This window comes from Perna viridis, chromosome 14 (assembly GCF_037379345.1).
Source record: "Perna viridis isolate PV_CMFRI_1.1 ecotype Kerala chromosome 14, ASM3737934v1, whole genome shotgun sequence".
NCBI lineage: Eukaryota > Metazoa > Mollusca > Bivalvia > Mytilida > Mytilidae > Perna > Perna viridis.
Genome location: NC_142458.1, coordinates 4,753,146 through 4,767,865, shown reverse-complemented (window position 1 = coordinate 4,767,865; position 14,720 = coordinate 4,753,146). Strand labels below are relative to the sequence as shown.

Genomic DNA, 14,720 nt, shown 5'->3' with positions numbered 1-14,720 from the left:
GTGCAAGTATGATATAATGAGTAAGTAAAATATGTGACAATAGACTAGTACTTCAGTCATTTACTTAGTAAGTTGATGTGAAAAATATTTTCTTATTTTCCAGAAAATTCATTTCATTTGTACAACACACGTCGTAGGTAAGCATGAAATATTAAACTGTAATGAAAGTGTAACAAAATAAATGGGGTGCATAAATCATGTTTTGATAAATTCGAAATATCTATTTGTTGTAAAATCTCAGATGCTTCGGAAAACAATTTCCATTGTGTTGCATACCTTTTTTATGATCAGTGTTTCCGGCATAGTGTTGGTTGTGAATTTATAATATGTGTATATGCAACTACATATTCTTATCTTTTATACTTTTTACTTAAATTAGCCAACCACCATTATACGTTCTATTTCATTGCAAGCAAAAGCATAAAGTTATATACGTACAAATGTTAGAATCTTCAGTTCAGTTTTTGCTAATGATTAAAATTAAGGTAACTAAACAGTAAGGCATATTTTCAGTCGATTCCATTTCTATTCTGCAGATTTTAGTCAGACGGAATTTCGGACAATGAAAATGTATCTGGCAATTGTTGTCATGGTTATGTTTATTGGATATTGTAAGTGACTTGGAAGCTAAGAAAAAATTAACGCGCTCTTTAGAAGAATTAACCTGCCAATTTCAAGTTCAACATTGCCGCTCATATGCAGTTTTTTATACTTGTCATTTCATAATAATACAAGATTCTAAAAAAACAGAGGACGCTTACCCTACCGGTGCACCTGGTCCATGCTCCCAGTTTTTAGTGGAGTCCAAGTTGCTCATTTGCTTTTGTTACTTTGTATGTATGATTTTAGTTCCTTTATGTTCTTCATTGCGTATGCCTATTTTCCATGTCTGCTCTTTCTCACTGGATTACATTCTTTTGATTACCGCTATAACCTTGGTTGCATGATTACTCTTCCATGTTTGGGTGTTCTGGGCTTTCAATTTAGCTGTTTATTGTTGCGTTTGACATACCATCTCCTGTTACTTAAATCATCTCCGATTCGACACACATGAATTGCATGTTAAACGTATATGACCTGTGCGACAATCCGCAGATAAATAATCTAAAAATGCAGTAACAGGCCTATTAATCAGAATAGAATAAAATTTCCTAAATAATGAACAATGTGTAAAGTGAGTAATAAACTAGCACAACTCCTTAGATTTAATTTATATGTAAAGCTTAGTATACCACTTCCAATGTATTACTGATTGTCATTACACCACAGTAAATTTCATTCTATTCCTATTCAAAAAGCGAATTGCTGCTAATTCACACATAACCTGCCAACATTTAAGACAGTCTAAAAACTGTTAATGGACATCCCGCATTAACCCTCCAGTTTCCGAAATGATGATTTCTTAACGCATATATTCACAGGTGTATCTTTTGTTATATCCAAATTCGAAATATTTATTCATGTCTTCTCCCAATGATTTATCCAGAAGAAATGAATTCTTATTTTAATGTGTGTTGAGCAGTTAAATAGTCTACAAAAGATTGTTTGACTAATTTTCTCAATTTTTGAAGATGTAGATGTTGATATTTTTAGACATTTTTACGTGACTTTCTACCCATGAAAATATGACATTTTCATAAAACTCTATATTCTGTCGACCACTGAAAGATGAACACAAACTCGTGGCATGTAATACCAACATAAAATGCAAAATTAAGAAAACCAAGTTCTTCGTTGTAATCACTTAATCACTTGTTGTAATATAGTCAAGTACTCATGTATATAAAATGTGATTAAATTATGCTTAGTTATACATGTCCTTTACAGACATTCATGCACTTATAAAATATTGCATTGTAATGTTATGCGATCCATATGCATTTGACATACGTCATTTTGGAATCGATAGTTAATATATATTTTACATGTAAATGAATTTTGCGATCTTTCTCTATTGAAGGTCAGTCTGCATGTAAATTTCCAAGCAGTTTTGTGAACAAAACGTTTTTAGTGTATTCTGCTGATTCAAACAGACCGTTCTTTAGTACGTCATACCAAGAAAACTTCTACAACTCAAGTTTCTTTGGACACGTTACCTGTGAAGAGCAATCTGGACCAAACTACATTATATCCAGGTATTCATTTTTCATGTTTTGAGGAAGCACAAGGTGATACATTTTAAGGAATGGAGGATTGTTTTGTTTATATCATTAAACTTGCATTTTTAAAGCATCTCAAAAATTTCTTTTGTAATCTTTGTTTTAAGGTTGTATTAGTATTCGTTCGTGTTATGGAAGTCATAAATAATGATTGTCATAACATAAAACAGCATTGCGACGTCATAATGTACCACAACTTCCACAGTTTTACATATCTTAAGACTTTTGATTGTATTTTACAATGCCTAAATGACAAACTATAACAGGTTTGTAGTAAGCTGTCACTTACTTAGACGTATTAGTGAATTATTGGTGGGTTTTTGACATGTATAGAATGCCATTAAGGTTAGTATTTGATTTCAGTAACACTATTTATACATTTGAATTTATGATTATAGACCAAAGCTAAGGGACACAAATCTTACAAATCATTGGGATTTTTTTTTCAGCATTTTACATCAATCCCATGTAAGCACTAAAGTAACTTGGGTTGATTCCATTCTGTTTCAAATGAAAGCTTGATAGGCTTTGGTGAAATCAAACAGTGATACAAACGTATCACTGATTTTTAGAGTTATGCCCCTCACCCTAGGACTAACTCCAAATCCAATTATATTACTTTCTCATCAGTTGTAAAAATCCATGGCTTCTTTTAAGGGCACATGAAGCATATATTTAATTTTAATACAAAACTTATTTAATTACAGCATGTCTCAGGGAATACAAAAACGGAGATGCGAGACGTACAACGTCGTGTCAGCAAATGTAGCCGTAATGATTTTTCGTTGTAAGTCTTACCGTTATTAAATCATTTTTCAGGTTTACATGTAATGTTTTGATATTTTATCATCGTGTTATATTCACAGAAATAAAAATGTAGAGACGAAAGTATTCCGTTTCTAGATTGATAGAAGTTGCAAATAGCAAGGAAAGTATTTATGGACGTTTATCTAATGCAGGTTATCCATGAACCGTTTTTGCAATCATTTCATGCTTCAGTTCCAGAATTTAATTTCGTCCAAACATTTTTTTTAACTTTGAACAAAATAAAACATCAAAATACGTCGATTCAGTTGAATGGTTTATATAATTAAGATTAAATCCATTCTTTTCTTCATTGAATCTTTTTTTTCAGGGGACAAAGATTCGAATGGGGAAGTTGACTATAAAAACTTATGTACCGGTGGAATGGTAAATATCATGAGGGGTACGTGTTTTAGTATGTGTCTGAATAATAATGTGATCAAACATGGGATGTTTGAATAAAAAATTTGGCTTGTGAGTAATATTGTACCTTCATATAACTTGTGAGGTAGTTTTATTTTCATACTTATTTTTTAACATAAAAATGGAACTTTCATATGTCAAAGGAAAAGTTTACAAATACCCTGTTGTTTTATATTTATTGCCAATGTACCAGGCGTCAGATTCACAAAAAGTCGTAAGTGCAAAATTGATCGTAAGTTATGACATAACAATGCTATTTTCTGTTATTATTTTTATTCATTACTTACGATCAATTTTACACTTACGACTTTTTGTGAAACTGTCGCCAGGACTTTAACATGTGGTGTTTTATTATGATACCCTGTTGTTGTATGATATAAACATTGAAATTGCATCAAGTCTCTTACATGTATTTTGACTGCTTGTCCTTCTATAAATACTGAATATTCCATTTCAAAATCTATATCACATGTTGCATCAACCTGATACTCCTATATCAGCCCAAGGGCCAATATATACTTTTGTACACACTTGTGTACGCCTTTGTCTATGGTTTACAAAGTTATTGATCAGTTAATAATTTCTAGTTTCTGAAATATTGATTTTACATTTATTATGAAGAGGGAGAAAAAAAAATTCCGAGACCACCAAAAGGTCCTCATTAAGTGTAAACACCTAAAAGTAAGCTCTGAAAGGCTCTAACAACAAAAGTTAAATAAAATTGCAATAACAGAACGATGCCACTCCTTCAAAATATATTAAAAAGTCAAATAACGTCACAGAGACTTTTAAATATTTACATTTGGGCAAGCACAGCAGACAACTTGGTAAAATGTAGACAAACATCCGAAATTTACAAAATAAGATTAAGGCAACGAAAAATTTATCAACATATGCTTCTTTCACATATATTTGCTGAAAATTTTGATCTTGAACTTGATATAACACAATAAAGAATCCTGTTATATATGGTACAGGTATGCGATATACGTCTATGGGTGTAATATAGGGTATACGATGTAGGACTAGATGTGTGATATAGGGAGACGATATATGGTTTAAACAAACACTTTTGATGCATATACAAACAAGGTATATTTTAATCTTAATATATGATATAAGTTTCCAATATTTGTTATCTTTTGCAGCAAATGGTTCAAAAGGTAAATATTTTACCTATTGGAGACAAAATCGTATGCTTATGATAATAGATTTAAATACATATAGTACAATTCAAATGCCAATTGTGTTATTAATTTACATATGTACATCATGTGCGAGACTCTGTGTTTGTCTCTAGAAAATCATACTTGCGCTTGCACCATCGGTTAACCTTGTTCAAACTAATAATAGAGTACTAGTACGGATGGCTCATTTAAGCTTTTATATATTTTTGGCATATAATTTTAATTGAATGTTATGATATATGGTGTTCTTGTTTATTTTCTTGTTTTAACCTCCATGAACGAATCGTGTGTCTATCAATTTCTCTGTTCAGATTATAATTTCTTTGTTTTTAACTTTCGGGTGTACGGATACTTTTGATACAGGGAAACTTATACATTTAATGTTGTCCATTTCAGATCAGATTAAATCTCCAAATTGTTTTGGTCCAGCAAACTGCAAGTACAGAGAGCGTTACAGTTGTACCTCGTTAGGACCAAATAGTGAAAATGGATGTCCAAAAAAATAATGAAATACTACTACTGTACTTGAATCACCAAGTTTTAAAATGGTAGTAAACAACACTCCAATAAATATTCAAAATGATTCTCTTCTTTTTAAATAACCTTTTATGTATTCACAAATGTATACATGCATCAAAAAATTATTTATGTCAGATATATATGGATGGTTATCGAGTTTACAAATATCGTTATGTGAGGAATGTATTCCACGGTTGATAGAGATTTCTAAATAATTGACGGAAGCTGTCGTAAACGAAGTTTACTCGACGAAACTCGTTTAACACAACCTAATTTAATAGAGTGTGACGGAACTGAGAACAAACAAAATATTAGGCAAATGATTTTTGATAAAGGCTTTGTCATGGGTACTCCATGTCGAGGCCGTGAGGCGAATCTGAGATTCCCGTGAGAAAGCCAGTATTAAATATTTTGTTTATCGGTAATTTATATCCAAAAATAAAATTTCTCAAAAGGATACAAGCAAATGACATATTTTGTCGGGATGACCTAATGCCGTTCAATTCCTCTGTGAAGTTATGATTTTTCCCGAATGCCTGGTTTAAAACTTACCTGTTATTTTTGTATCAGAGCCAGAACGCTGTGATAAAAATTATCGATCTGTGTACTTCAAATTTCACAAATTAAAGATAATTATTTATAGTTAGTGCAAATGAAAATCATAGAACCAGTTCATCTCTTCATTGAAAATTAACGAAAGTAACACATTTGTATCCTTTATTTTTATGTAAAATCCACATGTCAAATTCTGTACAAAACCGATAAGCAGATTAATGCAATTGCACAGGCGGATCGAGAGATTTTGAAATAGGGGAGGTCCAGAGAAAAAACTATTTTCAGGCTATTTGCTCGTTGTTTGGTCTCGTTTTGCAAGAAATTGTCCAATAAAAAGGGGTTTCTACTTCCACCACTATTTTTTGTAAAATTTTGTTTTATTGTTAGATAATTGCAAGAGCATTGTCGATTTAAAACAAACTTTATTTTATTTGACATATATGTGATATATATTATATTGGTACAAAACATTCAGTAACATAAAATTTACCATGTGCCAACCACATCATAGGATCTACCTGGATTTTGCATTGACAGCCTCTCAAACAAAAATCATGGACAATTTAAGGAGGTATACATAGGGTAAGGAATATAACTCTTGAAATCAGTGATATGTTTGAATCATATTCAATTTCATCTAAGCATTTCAAGCTTTTCTTTGAAACAGAATGAAATCAGTCCAAGTTACTATGATGTTTACTTGAGATTGGTGTAAAATGGTGAATATTAAACGTTCCGATGATTTTTAAGAGTTATGTCCCTTCCTATATGACAATCTCCTTAAACATGGTACTGGTATTTTTTCTGCTTATAGAAACAACACAAAGTTATAATTTGAGTAACGACCAAGTTAATCAGTAACTAGCTGTCTCCTGTAAAAATCAAATGAATGTTCGGTAGAGTTTTTAACTTTTAAAAGTAGTTTATTGACAATGTTTATTGCTTCATTATTTTCTTTCCGTATTTTCGATTCATTTACAATCGTTATTTTTCTACTTATATGTATGTACGCGTCTAGTAATTGGAATAATCCAGTTCTGTAAAATTCTTATTTTGTAACCTCTTTCTGAACGACAGCAAAGCAGCAAAGTGTCCGCATACGAGTTGCTTAATCTAATCGAAAATGAGCTTAATCTTCTTTTGTTTAATATAGTTATAATTGTTATATTTAAATACAAATGTATATGCAGATTACTGACCAAAGCGCGGAAGTATCACGTTAATTAATTTCTGGAAAAAAATGTTTATCATAATAGCGTGTTCAGGGAAGTATTATAAAAACAGAGAAGTACAGTCAACTAGGACTGCTGTTATGGTGAATTATTGTTCTTACTATTTTTCGATGTTATTGGTTTGCTTTAAATGTATTCCGATAAAAATGAGATATTTATCATAATTTCCTCAATTTCCTCTCCACTGAACCCCAGGTGCAGATCATATACTTTTAACCGGATGTGTAACGAGTTGGGGATATAAGTTATAATTCTCTAGGTGATACCACCACCAACAACAAAAAAAGACAAAAAACAGTTATGGTAATAAACATATTTATTTCAATATGGTTTGACACGTTCACTAGTTATGACAGAAACAAAGTAAATAATACTTCATAAGAAACACCTCTATTCTATTGCGATATTATCGTACTTCATAAGAACATATAGTAATATCTACTGTTTTGGTCAAACGTTAGGCTATTGACACTCCCATGTAAAACCAGGTGTTAAAGATGTCATTTGCATAAGAAACAAAACTTATTAGAGATTTCCACTAAATTGACGAAATTAATGTATTGCCTCTACAAAATTAAACTGGGCATTTTATTTATTTTACTGAGGATCTAGTTATAGTACTACCAAGGACTTGACTTTTTATGATCAACTCGGCGAGTGTTTCTAGAAAAGCAGAGGATGCTTACCCTACCGATACACCTGGTCTATGCTTCCAGTTTTTAGTTGAGTCTGAGTTGCTTATTTACTTTTGTTACTTTGTATGTTTTATTTTAGTTACTTTATGTTCTTTGTTTACATTCTTTTGATTTCCGCTAGAATTTTAGTTCCATTGATTACTTTTTGTACATGCAGGAACAATATCAATACCATAACTCAATTCTAATCTTATCGTTGAAATATATCATAAATAATACTTTAGACACACATTTTTTCATTCAATACAATATCTCAAGTCTCAAGATATGATGTGGGGCGATTGTTTTACAATTGGACGTTTAAAAAGTGGCATATTTTGCCCCTTTCAAAAGTCATTGAAAGGGGCATAATATGCCAAGCTTCAGAAAACGTACTACATTACATAACCAACGAAATCTTTCAAAATATGACGCATATCTTTAAGTTTGAAGTTTTAAAATAAAGATTTGTATATAATACGCACTTAAACCAGTGTGAGTTCGAACGACATTCGGGTTGATAATTCGACTTATTCTAACTAAAATGCTGTGACGGAGCAGGAAGGATTCCATGGTTTGGAATCCACTTTTTATTGGTAAAATGTGCTAACTTTATGCAAAATTAGGAAAAAAACAAGCTTTGAATAGCCTAGTATCCCGATTTATCTCTCTCTCCACCTTCCTTTTTAATTGCTGGAGTCACCCCTGCGTCGCATTCGTCTGCTTATTGCACGTACTGCATAGAATATGGGATTCAAAATGTTTTGTTAATATTGTTGAGCTCTAATAAAGATCTGAGCTGTGAAATAGATATGAATGGTCATTCGCATAAGGTTCTGTCAGGGCGAGTTTTGTTCAGTTCCGTCAAATTAGTGCAAATCTCTATTACTTCATAACGGGAACCACTTTTGAAGATTGGTTTAATTATAAATGACAACTTTACATTATAAAACAATTTACTGTAAAGAGGAACCGAATCGAGACCAGATCCCATTGGCAATGAAGGTGTTCAAAATACCAATTAGGTGCATAACGCATGGCGGCATTTCTACTATGATTGAATGATCTATGTTTACGTTACACGGTGTGGCGTCATGACACGATTGCGTTTTCTTTATTTGACAATGCGGTACAAGTTTCGTTTTCTAGTAATAAATGAAACTTTTATCTTAATAATATACATGTATTTAAAATATTATAGTTCGTGGGCTTAGAGTGTCCATCGTGCACCCCCCCCCCTTGCCACTTATCAACTTCATGGTTATTTTTAAGTACCTTTATACCTCCCATTACCGAATCAATTTGTCGCGACAGAATATTCTCGGATTATTTTTCAGTTTAAGCCTATAGTTGTACCCCTCTGGGCCAAAAAGCCAAGATTTCTGTGACTCAATTGTTTGAGTCTAAGCCTTTCTGGGATAGCATGTGGAAATAAAATAAACAAATACAGGTATCATCGTATAGCCCAATGTCTCAGGTTTACAATAGTACCAAGAAAGTTGCAGTAACACTTAGGGTTTTGCGGTAAAATGTGAAAAATGTACCCTACCCCGCCGAAAAATCGCTTAAATTGACATATTTTTCAATGTCAAAACCCCTAGGGTATTATGGCTTCAGTAAAAAAATGGCTTATTTGATATTTTCTATCACAATTTATACTTCTGGTGTTCTTTTGATGAATTTTGGCGATTTTCATATAAAAAATGCGAAAAATGGGATTTTCGATCTTTCGGTCAAAGGTCACATAAATTCGATTCTACAAGTTATTCTCAACTAAAACGTATCATACGATAGATAATTTAATTTTCTACATAAATGAACCACGAAAAACTAATTTTCAAGAAAGGATTTTCAAATAAAATGTTAAAAATCTCACCCCTACCTCAGTATCAAACAAAATTATCATTCACAGCATACTGACATTGCAGAACTCATATTTTAGTCATTCATAATTAAGATAATGATGTATTTAACATATCTGATCAATTCAAGCGCTTACATTTTCCTTTTCGGGTGACATTACTATAAGATCGGAGAAATGGGAATTTTCAGAATTTAAGAATTTTCAACTACACCACCCAATATATAGTCTTTTTTTCAGAATACCGTAGTTTAAACAAGCTTTTATGTGATACGGTTCATTAATATAATGCCTTAGCTTCAAAATGGGCTCAAGTAATAAATATTAGAACTTTACCAAGTCAAGTGAGGTGGAAAGTTGCCACCCCTATCCATGATAAAAAATGCTTCAACATGAACTAAAATGTTAATAATTAATATATAAACGGTGTACAGTAGACATGTTGTATACTATTTTTTTTAATTATCGATGTATTCAACATATATTCTCATATCAGGGGAGTATTGTTCAGTTTTAATGTGATAATAACGAGTTTTTTTCATAAAAAGGGAAACTTTCAGAATTTCATATTTTCTTCAATTTCAAATTGGCAATTTCTTTCAAATACCGTACTTCAAACAAGCTTTTATGTTTAAATGCAATTATACGGTATCTTACTTTCTAACGAGCCCAAGTAATAAATATTTTTCAAGTCCAAATAGGTGGAAAATTGCCCCCCTACCCATGATAAAACATGCCTCAACCAACATGAAATAAAATATTATATTTTTGCATATAAACGGTGTACAATAGACATGTTGTGTTCTAGTATTTTAATATTGATGTATTCAACGTACCTGCTCATTTTAGGGACGTATTTTTCAGTTTCAATATGACAATAATGAGTTTTTCATAAAAAGAGGTAATTTTGGATTTTTACACTAATTGGACTTGGAAAAGTTCAAACATTTATTACTTGGGCTCATTACAAAGCTAAGACACTATATAATTGTATTAGAATATACACGAGCTTATATGAAGTACAGTATTCGAAAAAAAAAAATGCCAATTATAGGTGAAATGGAAGGACATATGAAATTCTTGAAATTCCCCTTTTATGTAAAACTCATTATTGTCACATTGAAACTGAAAAATACGCCCCTGAAATGAGAATATATGTTGAATACATCGATAATTAAAACAATAGTACCCAACATGTCTATTGTACACCGTTTATATATTAATTATTAACATTTAGGTTCATGTTGAGGCATTTTCATTCATGGGTAGTGGTTGCAATTTTTCACCTAACTTGACTTAGAGTTCAAATATTTATTACTTGAGCTTATTTTGAAGCTAAGACATTATAGTAATGAACTGTATTACACAAAAGATTGATCGAACTATGGTATTCTAAAAAAAAAAGGAAATAACGTGTTATAAAGAAGAAATTCTGAAATTCTGAAAATTCCCCATTTTACGATTTTATAGTAGTTTTTACCTCAAAAGAAGATATAAGCGCTTGCATTGATCAGATATATTGGGAACATCATTATCTTAATTATGAATGACTAAAATATGAGTTTTACGTTGTCGGTATGCTGTGAATGAGAATTTTGTTTGACACTGAGATCAGTTTTCTAGGGGTAGGGGTAATATTTTTAACATTTTTTGAAAATCCTTTCTTGAAAATTAGTTTTTCGTGGTTTATTTATGTAGAAAATAAACTTATCTATCGAATGATACCAAATTTGAGAAGTTTTATTTGAGAAATAACGTAAAGAGTCGACTTTATGTGACTTATGACAGAAAAATCGAAAATCCCATTTTTCGCATTGTTTGATAAATTCTGACTACGAAAATCGCCAAAATTCATCAAAAGGACCCCAAAAGTATAAATTGTGATAATACTAAATAGAAAATACTAAATAAGCCATTTTTTTACTGAAGCCTTAATACTCTAGGGGTTTTGACATTGAAAAATATGTCAATTTAAGCGATTTTTCAGCGGGGTAGGGATACATTTTTCGGATTTTACAGCAAAACCCTAAGTGTTACTGCAACTTTCTTGGTGCTATTGTAAACCTGGGACATTGGGCTATACGATGATACCTGTATTTGTTTAGTTTATTTCCACATGCTATCCCAGGAAGGCTTAGACTCTCAAACAATTGAGTCAAAGAAATTGAAATTGCACAATGACATCAAAAAAGATGTCAAAGATCAGAGGACACAGATACAAAAATGACATTAACTCAATAAACAAATCAACAACAACGGGATGATATAATTAATAAAATGATTAACTTGAAAATCTAAAGGACTGAAAACTAAACGACTGATATTGGTATTATTTCAAGATACTGTAAACGTATCAATTTTCATGGTGTACTAATTTAACATATTTTCGTGGTGGACAAAAGAATTCAATTTAAGAATGTCGTACACGTAGATGGTACAATGATAAGTAAACCCTTGGCTTATCGAAGTGATTAACATGTGTCGGTTTTGTCTTAATAAAAGTTAAATTAAATTTTAACAGATTCCTTTGTTGGTTATGTATAAAAGTCAATATCTGTTGCTACCACTGACATATAAAAACTATCCACTTACATATACGTTTATTTACATGAGATACCTTTATTTAAGACAGAACAAAAATCACTGTACGATATTTAAGTCTAGAACCGTTATATTTATGAATGTTTCGTTCCTTTATTTTGTTACTTTCACAAAGATTAGAAATGAAATCCTTTGGAATCCTCGTTCTCGTCTTGGGAATCTATATCCTAGATAAAGGTGAGTAAATGTTTGCTTCCATATCTCTTTATGTTTTATTGGTGCAGAATAGGAATCAATGACTTACACTATATCTTCATTTGTATACCGTATGGCGGGTATTTGTGGGGATGATTAGGCAAAATGCATACGAGATATTTTGCCGATACTAATATAGGTGGATTTTAATTCATGTACTCGATACTTCAGCACATAGTAAATCTTTCGTGTAATTAATTTTTTTCGTTTTTGACAGATTGATTAAATAAGCCAAAAATAACACTCCGCGAAAAATACTTGCTGTACGTTGTGTGACAATTCACTCAGGGCAAACATACTTAATAATTATGGGAGGGTTATGAAAATCGTAAACGGTTTGTCTTTAATGTAAATTACTCTATCAAGAATGTATTACACCTGTTTGACTTCATTCATTATGTTGACAAGATTCCTGTATTTCTAACTTTTATTGCTAATTTGCTTTTGTTACTTTGTATGTATGATTTTAGTTAATTCATGTTATCGCTAATTTGTTTAAAATACTTTTGATCTTGCTATACGATAACTTTCAATCTCACGCCAGTCGAGTGAGAATGAAAATTGTCGCTAGTTTCTATGTCCTCGCGTGACATACAAGCGACAGCGTAGGAATATTTGACTACCCAAATAACCATCTGTTTGTTTACTGCGTATGAACTAATGGCCAATTTGTGGCAATATTTTCTAGTCTACAATGGAAAGTGATTAAATACAGTAACTTACCCGATTAGAATGACTAAATTCCAAAATTATTCCACAAATTTTAGACGCGACCGTCATAGTTAACCGATTAAAAAAAAAATAAGTATCACACCTGCACAACATACGTGACGTCACATAGCACGTCGCTCAAAAATAGTCCCGAATAGAAAACTTTGTAGGGCTTATAAAACTTACATATTGAGGTCAAGAAAACGGAAAATAAAGAAAACTTATACCTTACAATTCAGTAAAACAGCGATAAAAAAATTATTAAATATGTTTTGAACTCGCGGGAGTTGCTCATGCTCATCTCGTCTCGCGGCAAAACCGCTCGACGAGATAGGCATGAGAAACTACCGGTGCACCTGGTCAATGCTCCCAGTTTTTAGTGGAGTCCGAGTTGCTCATTTGTTTTTATTACTCTGTATGTATGATTTTAGTTTTTATGTGTTCTTTGCTGCGTATATCTGTTTTCCATGTCTGGTTTCGTCCCTGGATTACATTCTTTTGATTTTCGCTATAACCTTGGTTCCCTTGATTACTCTTTTATAAAAGCTGTACAATTTTTATAGTGTATGATATATTACGCAACAGTGGTTTGATACAAAATTTAGTATTCAATGATGATTTGTTTTCCATTTAAGTACAGCTCTGCCATAGAACCAGACAGGATATAGGTTCATGCATTTCTTAATCACCAATAGCTTTTTCATTGGAAATCCTTCAGTAGACCTCATACAATCTGCAATCAAAAATAAAATTGAAAACGAAATTTACCAGTTTCTATTAATTATTAACACTTAAAATTTTGTTTCATTCCACTACAGAAAAGTATGGGTAAATTTCAAACCGGAATTACACTATAACCAGTCAAAAAATATTTAATGATTTGTAGCCGATCGAAGCAAATGAACATATAATATCGAATATTTGTTTCAAGGGCGTTGGCAATGTATTTGAACATTTTCACAGATAAACTTGATATGACGAATCACCCCTGCCTGTTTTTTTAGAGTTAAAAAATACTTAATTTTAGCTATATATTGTTATAGCTGATTTTTTGGTACAGAACTTTCTAAATATGTAAGCGCAACTCAATGAAAACATTTGGTCCGTCTATTTAATAGTTAGCGGTGATTGCCTTTTCCCGTGTGATATGGTTGGAAAAAACTATTCCTTGTATAGTTATTACTCAAGTCCATCTACGTACATCATGTTTGACGGAGATGACCAATCAAACCTGCTTTAACACAACCCAAAGGATATATTTTCCCTGCACTTTATAAGGTTGTTCCTACACCTTTGCATGTCAAATGTGAAAAGATTTCGGGCAATAGAATCGTCGTCAAGTAAGTAATGTAATAAAATAAATTTTTCATGACTTATCTTAAACTATTCAAATTGCAGTTGGAAATTTAATGGCACGACTTATTACACATGCTTTAACTTCCAAATGTCAAGTCCAGATGTTTTCAGAATGACGACAAAATTTGGTTACAAGTACTTTGGTAATTTAATGATAAAGATAACGAATACAACACATAAGCTAAAGAAGTTAAAGTTAAAATCAAGCGTCCATTTTTCTTGACAAAACTAAGAACGGATATTTAACTGCATGAGAAACTGATGATAAATAAATGCCACCTCTTAAGTAGCTTTACACACATACACACAGAAACAAACGTATGGTACTAACTATAATATATTTTACCCAACATCTCGAAACGAATTCGAAGATTTTGAATACAATCAGCTAACATGTATGCATATACAACATCCTTTATCAATAGCAAATTGGTAATAAGAAC

General features: G+C 31.7%; 1 protein-coding gene across 1 annotated transcript; it reads left to right on the top strand.

The window, feature by feature from the left end:
* The first annotated feature begins 67 nt into the window (after positions 1-67).
* LOC148597854 (uncharacterized) lies at positions 68-5,156 on the top strand. The gene is made up of 7 exons (XM_088562193.1): positions 68-137; positions 537-611; positions 1,961-2,135; positions 2,867-2,946; positions 3,295-3,366; positions 4,535-4,549; positions 4,970-5,156. The coding sequence occupies exons 2-7, from the start codon at positions 563-565 to the stop codon at positions 5,077-5,079; spliced, it is 501 nt and encodes a 166-aa protein (XP_088418319.1). The 5' UTR covers positions 68-137; positions 537-562; the 3' UTR covers positions 5,080-5,156.
* Positions 5,157-14,720: the final 9,564 nt, after the last annotated feature.

Excerpts from the sequence above, each read along its gene's own strand:
- LOC148597854 (XM_088562193.1), top strand. The coding sequence starts at position 563 with ATGAAAATGTATCTGGCAATTGTTGTCATGGTTATGTTTATTGGATAT. Across the intron at positions 2,136-2,866 it reads CCAAACTACATTATATCCAG|CATGTCTCAGGGAATACAAA; the intron begins GTATTCATTTTT and ends ATTTAATTACAG. Across the intron at positions 2,947-3,294 it reads AGCCGTAATGATTTTTCGTT|GGGACAAAGATTCGAATGGG; the intron begins GTAAGTCTTACC and ends CTTTTTTTTCAG.